The sequence below is a fragment of the Bidens hawaiensis genome, unplaced genomic scaffold (genome assembly GCF_021521415.1).
Source record: "Bidens hawaiensis isolate Kalapana, Puna unplaced genomic scaffold, B.hawaiensis_p1.1 tig00016672_1, whole genome shotgun sequence".
NCBI classification, from domain to species: domain Eukaryota; kingdom Viridiplantae; phylum Streptophyta; class Magnoliopsida; order Asterales; family Asteraceae; genus Bidens; species Bidens hawaiensis.
Window position 1 is genome coordinate 263,419 of NW_027492527.1, and position 13,695 is coordinate 277,113.

Sequence of the window (13,695 nt, forward strand, 5' to 3'; positions counted from 1 at the left end):
GTCAACGGACGGTCAACTGACGGTAGGAGTAAGAAGAACCCGCCGGAAAAACATAAGGGCACAAAGTTCGCAAAATCTTTTTTAGGGGCTAACCCATCTCGCGACGATATAAACCAGGGAGACAAAATGCATATTTCTCTATATAGAATAACAACCTTTTGTTTTGTTTTTATCTTTATATTATAAGATACTACAATCATTCCAAACATGCACAACTACATCTATATATATATATATTTATATACCTACAATAGATAAGTAAAATAATAAAAGGACTCCATCTATATATAATCCATCTACATCTATCTCTGAATTGGTACCCTGGTCCATAAGTCTCAGTGTTAGATGTAAGTTTTTCTTTCTTCTTATCACAAGTCTTGTTACATGCATATATGCATATGTATGCACACACAATTTGTATAGCGTTAGACGGTCCAGAAATGATAAACCAACATCTAGGTGGTTTTTGAAAACCGGTGTGGATCGAAATAAGTGATTCGCTATCCTACAACGACTTCAAGGTTTCTCTATGGTAGCAAGGCAAATTGATGAATTTGCTTGCATGGAAAAAGAATTTAAATAAGATAAAATTGTTGAAAGTGTAATCTTGATTTTGCATGTGAAACTGTGAAAGGCTGATTTGGTTCACTTGTGAAAATTGAAAGGTTTTATAAGGTGAATATTGGTGTTTTGAGTAAAAACAAAATTATAAATTAAGATATCACATGAAAGATTAGGAAGATTTGATTTGATTTTGTTTGGTAAGAATTAAATTAGGAGAGTAGTTTTATTATTAGTTATTAGTTTAAGAGTCTTGTAGTTTGTATTTGGTATAAACTAGTTTAGTATAAATGTTTTGTCTGTGCATTACTCAAGTCTAATAATTTTTTTTTAATGTTTATTTTAAATAACATATCATATATTATTCAAATACATTTTATAAAAAAAAGGAATAGGACTAATAGTTGATCATATTATTACCAAAACAAAGAAAATCGTTATTATTTAATAGGAGAGAGAGGTTGAAAATCAAATTCTATACTTTAATAAAGTCGACACTTGACAATCCAATATTAATAGGAGAGAGAGATGAGAAACTAACTTTTAAGTGTCATATAAAGCTAATACGTGTTCTCAATTATTTTTATTTTAGATACAGAAGATGGAACATATAGTGTTTAAGACCAACGTAATTTGTGTTTTTAATTTTTTATTTAATAAAATTTTTAGAATCATGTCACCGAATCGCGGTTTGTTCTTTTCTTAACAATACGATGTTGTCACGCAAGCACTACAAGAATCTGATCTTATCACGACAGACTCTAAAGCGAAGAAAGATAAACGGAGATTCCTGCCACAATTTTGTCTTAATTTGAATTCGATTCGTAAACAAGTGAAAGACAAACCTTGAGTTGGTTAATTTGTATGGGCATCAAATTTGCCATATAAATGATTTTAAAAAATCACCTTAGCTAGTTGTCACCACCAACTCTAAAAAATAAATTATAAGCATATATATGTGTGTATGCATGTAGGCCATCTACATAACTTTCATGGAATAAAATCTTCATTATGATCATTTGTATTTTAGATATTGGACAAAAGATCGAATTCGATAATGTGGAAGCTTAAGCTGTCAAAAGGCGAAGATGATGTAGGAGTCACAAGTGTAAATAATCATATTGGTAGACAATATTGGGAATTTGATCCGTGTGGTGGGACTCCTAACGAACGGTCTCAAATCGAGAACATGAGGGAAGAATTTACAAGAAACAAGTTGAATGTGAAGCATAGTTCTGATCTTTTGATGCGTTTTCAGGTAATCGATGATGAAGTGTTAAGTAACATGAATATTATTAGGATTTTGAGCTCTTGGTTAATATATTGAGTGTAGTTTGCAAGGGAAAGACAAGCAGTGGATGCAAAACATGACGATGAATCAGTCGTGGTGAATGCGTTGAAGAAAGCGTTAAAGTTGTACTCGAGTCTTCAAGGTGAAGACGGAAGTTGGCCGGCTGATTATGGTGGTCCTTTGTTTCTTCTTCCTGGACTGGTAAGAAAAAGGTTCTACAACCCTATCCTTATATTCAGAGGCGGCCCAACCATTTTGGTGGCCTAAAGCGGATCAAAAATTTTAAGGCCCTTATTCGTATAAAAATTCGATTTGTACTTTCGAAAATTCTATTCATCATGATGCACTTTTAATTATATGAGTAAGTTAAATATAATACCAAAATAGTTTGATTTGTCACTGTTATATATAACATAAACCAGTACATGATAATATTACTTTTTTTTATAAGAAACCAAGCTAAATGTAAGGTGTTGAAATATGTAAACCGAATGAATGTAATTTATTGAAGGATATTTGACTACTGTAAAAAATTGCTTAAAATATTGTGTAATTTTTTTTATCGAATTAATCTTTATTTTGAAAGAAAAATCTACTGAAAAATGCTTAAAAAAATCAATCAAGAAATGATTTGGGTAGCTGTTGCTGAAAATACTAAAAAAATAAATGTATCAAAAGAAATTCTAATTATGTGGAGAATGGGAATCGAACATTGGTGGTATTATTAGTGTATTACTAAAAAACAGACCAAGACATTTACCACTACACCAAAACAGTTTCCTGTTTATGCAAACAAAACTATTTATATATATTATATGTAAGCTTCTTTCTTTTTTCTTAATGAAATTGGGCCTCAAAATTTTAGGGGCCTAAAGCCCTAGCTTCACCTTCTAATACTAACGGGCCGGCCTACTTATATTTGTGAAAATGAAATGTATATATAGTACTAAAATATATTGATATAGCGGAATAATCAGTCGAGCAGAGCCTGAGCTCGTCTAAGCTTGAGCTCACTTACGAGGGTTAGAGCTCAAGATTGACCCATTATGAGCTTTATTTCTAAAGACTGAGTTATACTCGACAGTAGTTTTTCAAGCTTGAGCTCAACTTTATTTATTTATTATTATTATTATTATTATTATTATTATTATTATTACTATTATTATAATTATAATTATATAAGATGGCAATATTCCATTTAATATTAGCATACTTTTATATATATTAATAGTTATCTTATAAGTATATTTGTTATTTTAAAATAGACTCATTTAGACTTGAATTTACTTAAGTTTGATAAGTGAAGCTCGGATGCATGTTTGTTTATCAAAAAAAGATTATTTTTAGGCTTGAGATAATTTAAACTTGGCTTGAATCAAATTTTAGCAAGTCGATTTCAAATAGCTAACAATGAGCTTGAGGTATTTACACCACCCTGAAAGATAAAATATGTGCGAGTGACAATTTGATAGTCATATTAGAAAAAATGAAAACAATAATAATAAATTAATCATACTAGTATTGAAAATAATGAGTACGTGACGTATTATAATACCATCATAATATATTATGTAATAATGTAGTTAATCCATCAACATCATTTTGATCTATTTTTAAATAGTTTTTTTTTGCTAGATGTCTTTTTTCTTGACATTACGTGACATGTAGGGACTACCACTTGCCGTACTAGTTGCACCGGTTATGCTAATTTGAAAAATCAAATAACATTATATTACAATACATAATAATCTTGCTATTTATGTTTCCGATTACACGTATTAATCTCGCTATTATCAGAACCAGTACCAATATTATTAACCGGACTGAATTCAATTGAACAACATTGGTGCTGGTATCAGTATAGGAAGTCCAATCTTCAATATATGCCTAGATGTGTAATCCTGATTATTAGATACAATATATTAGTTAGTGTTTATTGTATACGTTTTCACCTCTAGCCTGTTTATATCACAAATATGTCGTTTAAAAATTAGTCACGCACAAATAACATGATTATTGTCGTTTACATTTTACAATTAAAGCCTTCTCAAGGAAGTACTTGTACTTACAAGTTACAACAACACTTCAAATTGTATTGTAGATCATTGGTTTGCATGTTATGGGAGCAAAGGACACGGTTTTGTCCATCGAACACAAAAGAGAAATCCGCCGTTATCTTTACAATCATCAGGTAAACAAAAACGGAATTGTACTTTTATGTTTCAAGAAAAAATACTACGCTTTTTTTTATTATTATTTTAGGAAATTAGATTATAATAATTAAAACTATAAGCTATTGACGAATAATAATTCAGAGTACTAATAACTCTCACACACACAATAATTATAGAATTACATTTTACTTTCATTCAATTTTGCTCACAAGGAAGATATGTTTCCCCATTCGTGTAAGTGAACATGGGTGAATGTATTAAGTATAAATCAACGATAATTAAGCGAATGGATTGTCATTAGCAATGAAAACGAAATAAAAGTTATCTAAGTGAATCTTATATATTTGCATGTAGAATGGTGATGGTGGATGGGGTTTACACATAGAAGGTCATAGCACCATGTTTTGTACAGCTTTGAACTATGTGAGCCTAAGATTACTTGGAGAAAGAATGGATGATGGTGAAGGAGCCATGACCAAAGCAAGACAATGGATTCTTGATCATGGTAGTGTCACACACATACCCACATGGGGCAAGTTCTGGCTTTCCGTAAGATACTACACTGTTAAACTTTTAGCAGGTGAAACAAGAGCACGAACACGAGATTTGTACAACTCACTACGACTCTTTTATTAAGAAAACGACAAACAAGAAAAACTTAATAATTACATCATCTGTAAGGTTTTAACCTAAGAAAACTCAAATACGTAATTTGATAAATCAAAAACACGTAGATAAGACTAACTTATTTTATAATAATAACTAATTAATATTATATTAATTCTTCTCCAAGATACTAGGCGTCTTCAATCTGAGTTGGTGTTGGACACGTTTAACATACACTCCATTATGGTATACATGTTAAACTTCTTGATCAATTGTGTGTGTGATCCGAGACTCATTACGCTATATTAACATGTGCGATAGGTACTAGGAGTGTACGAATGGAGCGGAAACAATCCTTTGCCACCAGAAATGTGGCTTCTTCCATACTTTCTTCCTTTACACCCGGGTTTGTTTCTTTCCATTTTCTATCTGACTGCCGTTATAAGTGTTTTCAAATGGTCGTTGGAAGCGTATTTTCGATAAATACATGTATTCGATAATGTAGGAAGAATGTGTATGGCATTTTCGATAAATACATGTATTCGATAATGTAGGAAGAATGTGGTGCCATACACGGATGATATACTTGCCAATGTCGTATTTATATGGTAAAAGGTTCGTCGGGCCAATTAGTTCCGTTGTTTTATCTCTAAGAAGAGAGCTATATAAGACTCTTTATCACCAAGTTAATTGGGACCTAGCAAGAAATCAATGTGCCAAGGTAACTTTTTTTTTCTCCTGGTGTTAAGTAGTTCGGGTTTGTTAATATCGTCATTAAATAATGAATGATTTAGTAAGTTATCGCCTTATCGGTTTTGTTGGTTGCAGGAAGATTTGTATTACCCTCATCCAATAATACAAGACATTATATGGGGTGGCTTGAACAAGATTGCTGAACCTCTATTGATGCAATGGCCATTGTCAAAAGTTAGAACGAAAGCGCTGAACACTGTTATGCAACATATCCATTATGAGGACGAAAACACTCGGTATATTTGCATCGGACCTGTTAGTAAGGTACTACATTATTAACCACCACTTTAATATGTTGATGATTGATATTATTAACAAATGACATATCCCTTCAAGCTAAATGTCCGTAGTGACATTTAGCTTGAAACAAAAAACAAAACCGTGGGATTTTACTGGGTATGATTGATTGAATACTTTTTACTTAAGTTATAGCTGTATTTAAGGGTTTGTTTCCTATATTATCCAAAAGTTGATTTCGATATAATTTCTGTACACATGGTATGCGAAAACAGGTGCTCAACATGTTATGCTGTTGGGTGGAGGATCCGAAATCTATGGTAAACAAACTGCACTTGTCTAGAGTAAAAGATTATCTATGGATAGCTGAAGATGGCATGAAGATGCAGGTTACTTTTCGAGTTTTAGTCCCTTTCTTTATAAAAAAAGAGTAAACTATGGTTTGTCCAAATCTGCGGTTTTAGTCCAGTAGTTTTAAATTTGCGATTTCGTCCATGCGGTTTCATTTTACTTGCAATTAAACCCGAATTCATTAATCACGTTAATTCTGGTCGTTAAACTCATCAGCATGCCCTCACGTGAGGGGCGGTTTTGTACTTTTTCTCCCAAAATAAACCCCGGTCCTAATTCGCAAGCCCCCCTAACTAGAGGGGCTGGGTTGTATTTGGGGAAAAAAAGACAAAACTGCCCCGCATGTGAGGGGCACACTGATGGGTTTAACGACCAGACTTAACGGGGTTAGTGAATTCGGGTTTAATTGCAAGTAAAATGAATGTACAGGGACGAAAATCGTAAATTTAAAACTATTGGACTAAAACCGTAAATTTGGACAAACCGCATGAACAAAAACCGCTGTTTACTCATACAAAAATAATAAAACTTTTGCACCCTTAACTATATGATATTAATTTATAACATCAGGGGTACAATGGATCACAATTGTGGGATGCTGTTTTTGCTGTTCAAGCAATATCAGCAACCAATCTAGAAGACGAATACGGTTCAATGCTTCGCAAAGCACACAGTTTCATCAAGAGTTCACAAGTATATCAGTTTTATTTTATTAAAATACTATTTTGTACTTGAACATATATAGGTAAAGTTGTGATCACTTATCATTGTATCCTTGTTTATGTGAAGATTAGAGAAAATAGTTCGGGTAATATTCAGTCATGGTACCGTCACATAACACGTGGCGGGTGGCCATTCTCTACTCCTGATAATGGTTGGCCTGTATCTGATTGCACTGCAGAAGCTTTGAAGGTATGTAGTTTCATCTTCGGATCTTCCTACGTTTCGTGGTGATGATGATGTTTGTTGGTACGTAGACGGTGTTGATGCTATCACAAATGCCATATGATTTGGTTGGAGAAGCTATTGCGCCAGAATGCGTGTTTGATGCTGTTCATTTGCTTCTAACTCTTCAGGTAAATGATATACAATTATCTTAAGACAGATTGGATTTTAATAATCCAAACTATGACACATTTGGCTCCGTCAAGCGCAATCCCACTCTTATGGAGAACTAACTATGCATGCCCCTAATTTTCATTTATCTCGTTTAATATATAGTTTTAGGGGCATATAGAGTTACCACTTCGTTGAAGTGAGATTGGCTTTGACAACAAAAGTAAAATTTATGGCTGTCATTTGTCATAGTGTCGCTATAAATTATTAATTGTCAGTAAGTGGGCCATAGTTTGGATTATTAAAATCCAATTTGTCTTACTTCAATTTAAAAGTTCTGGAATATGTAATATCTCACGGCCTCATTCGAATTGGAAACTAAAAACTTAGGTAAAGAAAAGAACTATATCAAAACAAATTTAACTCATTCACAAATTGGATCAACTTGCCTTCATTACATGACTACTTGTATATTGTGTTTACTGGATACTTATAACAAGTTACTAAATAATATGCACTTTAAATTGACTAAAGATAGCAACTTACTTTTATTTCTATAAATCACAACATGCTTATTATGGTTGCAGAATAGAAATGGAGGATATTCTTCCTATGAGCTTATGAGGTCCTACCCATGGTTAGAGGTATCATGTATACACTAACAATAAATAGCATCTTGTTGTCTTTGTATAGATTTTGAGCTTTCAAAGAGTGAACATATTTGTGTATTGTAGATGCTCAATCCAGCTGAAACATTCGGAGACATCATGCTCGATTATCAGTATGTTGCGCGCCAACCTCTATGCTTCATGTCTTAAGACAGCATTTCAATATAGTATATTTATTGGATCATTAGCTAGCTAAAATATACTTTTATAGGTATGTAGAGTGTACGTCGGTTGTGGTGCAAGGCCTAACATCGTTCATGAAACTATATCCCGACCACAAAAGGGAGGAAATAGAAGCGTGCGTCTGTAAAGCCACAACATTTATCGAGAACACACAACTGCTCGACGGCTCATGGTGACTCTTCGTCTCTCATTACGACTTAGGGTGGCAAATGTGACCCATGGGTTGAATGAGTTGTATTAAAATATATATAATGGGTCAGAATGGGTCAAACTAAAAAAAGAATATGATTGAAACTGGTCAAAACGGGTTGACATTTCTCAAGGTTTTTGTTTTTGTTTTTTTTAATGAAACGAGAAAAAAGATGAAACTTTTTAGTACTTTTACTTTTTTAGTTTTTGATTTACATTTCGAGTTATGATTTTCTAACTGTTCTTTTGAATTTTTTAATGAAGGGTTTTTGAAATGGGTCAAAATCGGTTGAGATTTCAAAAACCCCTCACTAAAAATTAAAAAAAAAATAATTAAAAAATCATAACTAGAAATATAAATCAAAAACTAAAAAAGTAAAAGTACTAAAAAGTTTTAACCGTTTTTCTCGTTCCATTTAAAAAAAACTTGAGAAATGTCAACCCGTTTTGACCTGTTTCATTCATTTTCATTTTTTATTTTGACTCATTCTGACTCATTATATATATTTTAATACAACTCATTCAACCCAATGGGTCACATTTGCCACCCCTAATTACGACAAATTGGTTACATGTTCACATACTTAAAAAGTTAGAAGCATAAAACTACATATAATCTACATTTTCTACATGTTTATAAGCATAAAACGCATTGGTGATATTTGAGGCATGGTATTACCGTATTAATAATCTATTAATCCAACATCTCTACGGTCCACGGCTGATGTGGGATTTGTATATGGTGTTACGGTATTTACCTTAGTGGTTTCTTTGTTACTCCTAATGTGGGTTCATACGTTTATGATCGAGGTGTAGGTATGGATCGTGGGGAATTTGCTACACTTACGGAACATGGTTTGGAATTAAAGGATTGGTTGCGGCGGGCAAGACGTACGAAACTAGCCATTGCATTAGAAAGGCTTGTGCTTTCTTACTCTCAAAGCAGCTTCTTTCTGGAGGCTGGGGAGAGAGCTACAACTCTTGCACACAAAAGACATACACAAATATTGAAAGAAACAAATCCCACATCACAAACACTTCATGGGCTTTGTTAGCTCTCATTGAAGCCCAACAGGTAAGTTATAAAATAAAACAAAGAAATTGAATTTTAATAATTCAAACTATGCTTATTGGTCGATAATAATAATCCAAAGTGTTGTAAAAGTTGGATTCTAAGGCCGACTGTCCTCGGACCCGTACCTTGGAGACTTTCTTCAAGTCGGTATGGATTAGTTGGTGGTGGTCAAAAGTCGGGCTAGTTGGGATAGGATTCTAAAGAGTTCAGTTAGAACTCGGTCAAAAGTGATGCTAGGCGGTCAAAAGTCGGTTAGGCTACCTTTTTTGATAGGAATTAATGCTTATTTTAATATATATATATATATATATATATATATATATATATATATATATATAAATATCCAAAAATTAATTTTCTTTATATTTATCATGTTCGAGTACTCCCACTCTAGCGAAAAAGTAACTTTGTCTACAAACACTTCTTTCACTTACGTTGTCACGGATAATCCCACTCTAGTGAAAAAGTAACTTTGTCTGCACGTAATAAACAACTAACCGACTTTTATTCCAATCATAATTATGTAAATAGTTTTGAACAACTTAAATGAAAGTTAGGGCAGACAAAGTTACTCTACCGTTAGTGTGAGATTTAGCAATGTCATATTGTTAGTATGGATTATTATCGGGCCACCGGATCATAGTTTGGATTATTAAAATTCAATTTACTTAATAAATATTCATGGTTAGTTACAAATTATGCTTAAGAACTTATGCATATATTATTAATGGTGATTAGGCCAAAAGAGATAGAAAGCCTCTTGATAGTGCTGCAAAAGTACTCATTGATCATCAAATGGAAAATGGAGATTTTCCTCAACAGGTAATTAACTTCAGTAATATATAAATTTACATGTATGTGTGCTTAAGTGAATCGTTACTCTTGTTTAACGTCTATAACCTTATTTCGTCGCTCAGGAAATTATTGGGGTGTTTAACAAGAACTGTATGATAAGTTACTCATCTTACCGAAACATTTTTCCGATCTGGGCTCTTGGCGAATACCTTAATCGTGTGATCGGGAAGTAACCCTCCACTTGATAATGATATGCATTGTATATAGCTTCCTTTTCTTCTGCCTTTGTGTGTATTGTGTATATGAGTAAATACATCTTGTAAGTTGATGACTAGTAGCAAACTGCCAAATAATATATCTTCTTTGTGTATGTGTTTGTATATATATATACTGGTTTTTATCCCTCGTATTACAGGATTTGTTTTATATTATTTGTTTATAATATTTATATATTTTTTGGATTTTAACTTTATATATTGTAAATAAGTTAATAATATATTAAACCCGGTTTAAAAGCTATATGGGTTTTATGAGACCAATGACCCGCTTATTTTATTTTTTTACTATAAAAGTACTTCTTAATTATAAATAATATCTTAAATCAGATATTAATTTTTAGTATATCCCTATTTTATTGGATTTTCATATCAAATATTGGTGAGATTGATTTTAAATATAATGAGATGTTATAACCCGTTTAATGGCTATCTGGGTTTGGTGAGACCTTTGATGCACGGAAACGCGACCTAGGTGCCGTACCCCGTCCCGGAAACTCGCCGGGGACTGAAACGCTGTCGGGGACGGCAGGAAACGTTTCTTGACCGTTTCTGTAAAGTTGGGGACGACCGTTGACCGTTTCAAAAATTCCAACAGTGTTTCGATACGTTTCCAGGACTTTGGGGACGATTTTTAAACGTTTCCGGCGCCACATACAGTTTCCGGCGTCGGAAAACTGATGAAGAAGAAGAAGAAGAAGGAGGCTGTTTTATTAATATAAGTTTAGGGTTTAACAATAAACCCCTTGATATTTTAATTGTTTGCATTTAGTCCCTAAACTTTGCTAATATTTACATAAATAGTATTAAATTAGGTTATGCATTTTAACATTTAACCCTCACTATCTAGACTAGCTTACATTTGGTCCTCAACTTATAAATTTATACATAAAATGTTTAAATGACATTATATATAAATAGAAATTATATATTTATTTATTTGTTACTAATAATTAATTACCTATGTAATATATATATTTTATTTATTATTTATATGTATTTATTGTCGTACCCGTGCCGTACCCTTTTCTTGATTTTTTGAGTTTTGCCGTTTCCCGTTCCCGTACCCCTGCCCGTTTCCCGTTCCCGTACCAGTTCCCGTGCAACATAGGGTGAGACTCATACCTGTGAATTCGGGTCAAATGCATGAGAAACCTCCATTTACAAATAAAGCAATCTGGTGGACTGAGAAAATGTAGGGAGCAACCAGAAAGCTTTTAAATGTTTCGTTTATATATATTTAAGATTTGATTAAAGAACAATATTATTACATCTTAAATCCGATTGCAAGATGCATACATTGTGTCAAGAAAAAGAATCCTTAAAACAGAATGACATAACAAAAGCTACTAAACACGCTTATGACGGGCCAGAACCAATTCAAGTGTCTCAACCACATGGTCCATAGGGGGCCTCATTCTATGTTCATCCCTGAGACATATGTAAGCCAGTTCAGCGATCTTAGCAGCGGTTCCAGATGAATATTCACATTCCATTCTAGGGTCAAATATCGAACGCATTGCTTTCTTGCCTTGAACCAGAGGTTTTCTAGCATAATTAACCAGATAGCGCTGCTGGCTAGGTCGGGTCATGTCCACGGATCGCTGCCCAGTCAGCATCAAAAGAAGCACCATTCCGAGCGCGTATGTATCAACTTGGACTCTCAAGTGTCCTGCCAGTGTCATCAATGTCCAAAAGTAGTTAATACACTGTTGACTTTGGAAAGTCAAACTTCATAGGTTAGCTTAAAAAAGTATCTAAAAATGGTTTAAACGGGTCGTGTTGGTGGGTCAAACCCGACACGAACCCAAAACTTATGCATGCGCCCAAACACACACAAACCCGAAAAACTTGTCAACACACATGAACCCGGTCGTGTGTATTCATGGGTGGACATGGAAGCGACCTGTTTAACCCGAAAAAAGTTTACGTGACTTTTTTTGTTACATATTAACACTTTAATATTTTATTTTTGAAGAAATTATGTTTTAAGTTTTTAACTATACAACTTTATATTTAAAAATTTAAAATTTCAAATTTTGATGTAAGACTATTTCAATAATTTAGGTTACTATATAAAAAAACATTTTAGTAATTTGTACATTTAACAAATCGGTCTCGCTGGGTTGACACGAACACGACCTGCTTAGATATAACTGTTCATGGATTTTACCCAAAACTGACTCTAAAGTCAAACCAGTTTAAACCAAACCCAAACCCGTGAAATTTGTGTCAGATTTACGTTATGTATTTGTGTCGTGTTAAAAATTCACGCCTCTACTACTCACCGTTTTTTAAATACTCTGGTGCTGCATATTCATATGTACCCTTAACTGTAGCCGATATATGGGTAACCTGTCCCGTAGGCCCATCCTTCGCAAGCCCAAAATCAGAGAGCTTTGCATTAAAATTCTGAAAATTCATTTTCATATTAAAACAATTTGGTACTTAATACACAAATAATAATAATAATAATAATAATAATAATCTTATTCTATTAAGTAAAACAAGTATTAGTGACTAACCTCATCTAACAAGATATTTGATGTCTTGAAATCGCGAAAAATAACAGGCGTTTTAGTATTATGCAGATAATGAAGCCCTTTTGCAGCATCCAAAACAATCTTCATTCTTCTTGACCAATTCAATTCCGTATGTCCCTCTTTTTCCAAATAAAAACCAAATGAAATTTATTTTTTGCGCGTGTAGTTAGTGTAACCGGATCTCATGTGGTGGTAATTCCGAGTTATTTACATATAATTAAGTCGGTTTGGGTTATGTTTTTATCTCAAACGGGTCAAACAGATACAGAAAAAGAAAGTTACGAAATAAAGAGTGAAATGCGGTTTTCGTCCCTGTGTTTTGGCCAAATATGCGGTTTTAGTCCAATAGTTTCAAATTTGCGATTTTCGTCCTTGTGATTTCATTTCACTTGCAATTAAACCCGAATTCATTAACCCCGTTAAGTCTAGTCGTTAACCCATCAGCGTGCCCCACACGTGAGGGGCATTTTTGTCCTTTTTCTCCCCAAATAAACCCAGTCGTAATTTGCAAGCCCCATTCACGTGAGGGGCTGGAGTGTATTTGGGGAATAAAAAGGACAAAAGTGCCCCTCACGTGAAGGGTACACTGATGGGTTTAATGACCGGACTTAACGGGGTTAATGAATTCGGGTTTAATTGCAGGTTAAATGAAACCACAGGGACGAAAATTGCAAATTTAAAACTACTGGACTAAAACCGCAGATTTGAATAAATGACATGGACGAAAACCGAAGTTTACTTTATTGAAAAAGTTGAAAGTTAACCTTCCTAAATCATTATATAACACTATTTATTAAACATTATCTAAAACTTTGAAAAAGTGTTTTGAGTCAACCCGACCTCAGACTTGCCCATTTTGCAACCTCTAGCTTGCACAAACACGAGTCTTGTGAATCATAGAAAACTTATTGAAAACTTTATAATAGTTTAGTAACTCA

General features: G+C 33.4%; 2 protein-coding genes across 2 annotated transcripts; one reads left to right on the forward strand and one right to left on the reverse strand.

The window, feature by feature from the left end:
* The first annotated feature begins 1,614 nt into the window (after positions 1 to 1,614).
* Positions 1,615 to 10,271, forward strand: LOC143551846 (cycloartenol Synthase-like). Its single transcript, XM_077042189.1, has 17 exons — positions 1,615 to 1,819; positions 1,895 to 2,053; positions 3,954 to 4,043; positions 4,381 to 4,575; positions 4,954 to 5,038; positions 5,187 to 5,353; positions 5,461 to 5,649; positions 5,898 to 6,011; positions 6,544 to 6,666; positions 6,763 to 6,885; positions 6,951 to 7,049; positions 7,617 to 7,673; positions 7,764 to 7,810; positions 7,909 to 8,052; positions 8,886 to 9,144; positions 9,883 to 9,966; positions 10,062 to 10,271. The coding sequence occupies exons 1-17, from the start codon at positions 1,619 to 1,621 to the stop codon at positions 10,170 to 10,172; spliced, it is 2,247 nt and encodes a 748-aa protein (XP_076898304.1). The 5' UTR covers positions 1,615 to 1,618; the 3' UTR covers positions 10,173 to 10,271.
* Positions 10,272 to 11,481: 1,210 nt separating this feature from the next.
* LOC143551847 (putative serine/threonine-protein kinase PBL8) lies at positions 11,482 to 12,867 on the reverse strand. The gene is made up of 3 exons (XM_077042190.1): positions 12,740 to 12,867; positions 12,503 to 12,626; positions 11,482 to 11,886 (listed from the first exon to the last, which is right to left on the reverse strand). The coding sequence occupies exons 1-3, from the start codon at positions 12,842 to 12,844 to the stop codon at positions 11,564 to 11,566; spliced, it is 552 nt and encodes a 183-aa protein (XP_076898305.1). The 5' UTR covers positions 12,845 to 12,867; the 3' UTR covers positions 11,482 to 11,563.
* Positions 12,868 to 13,695: the final 828 nt, after the last annotated feature.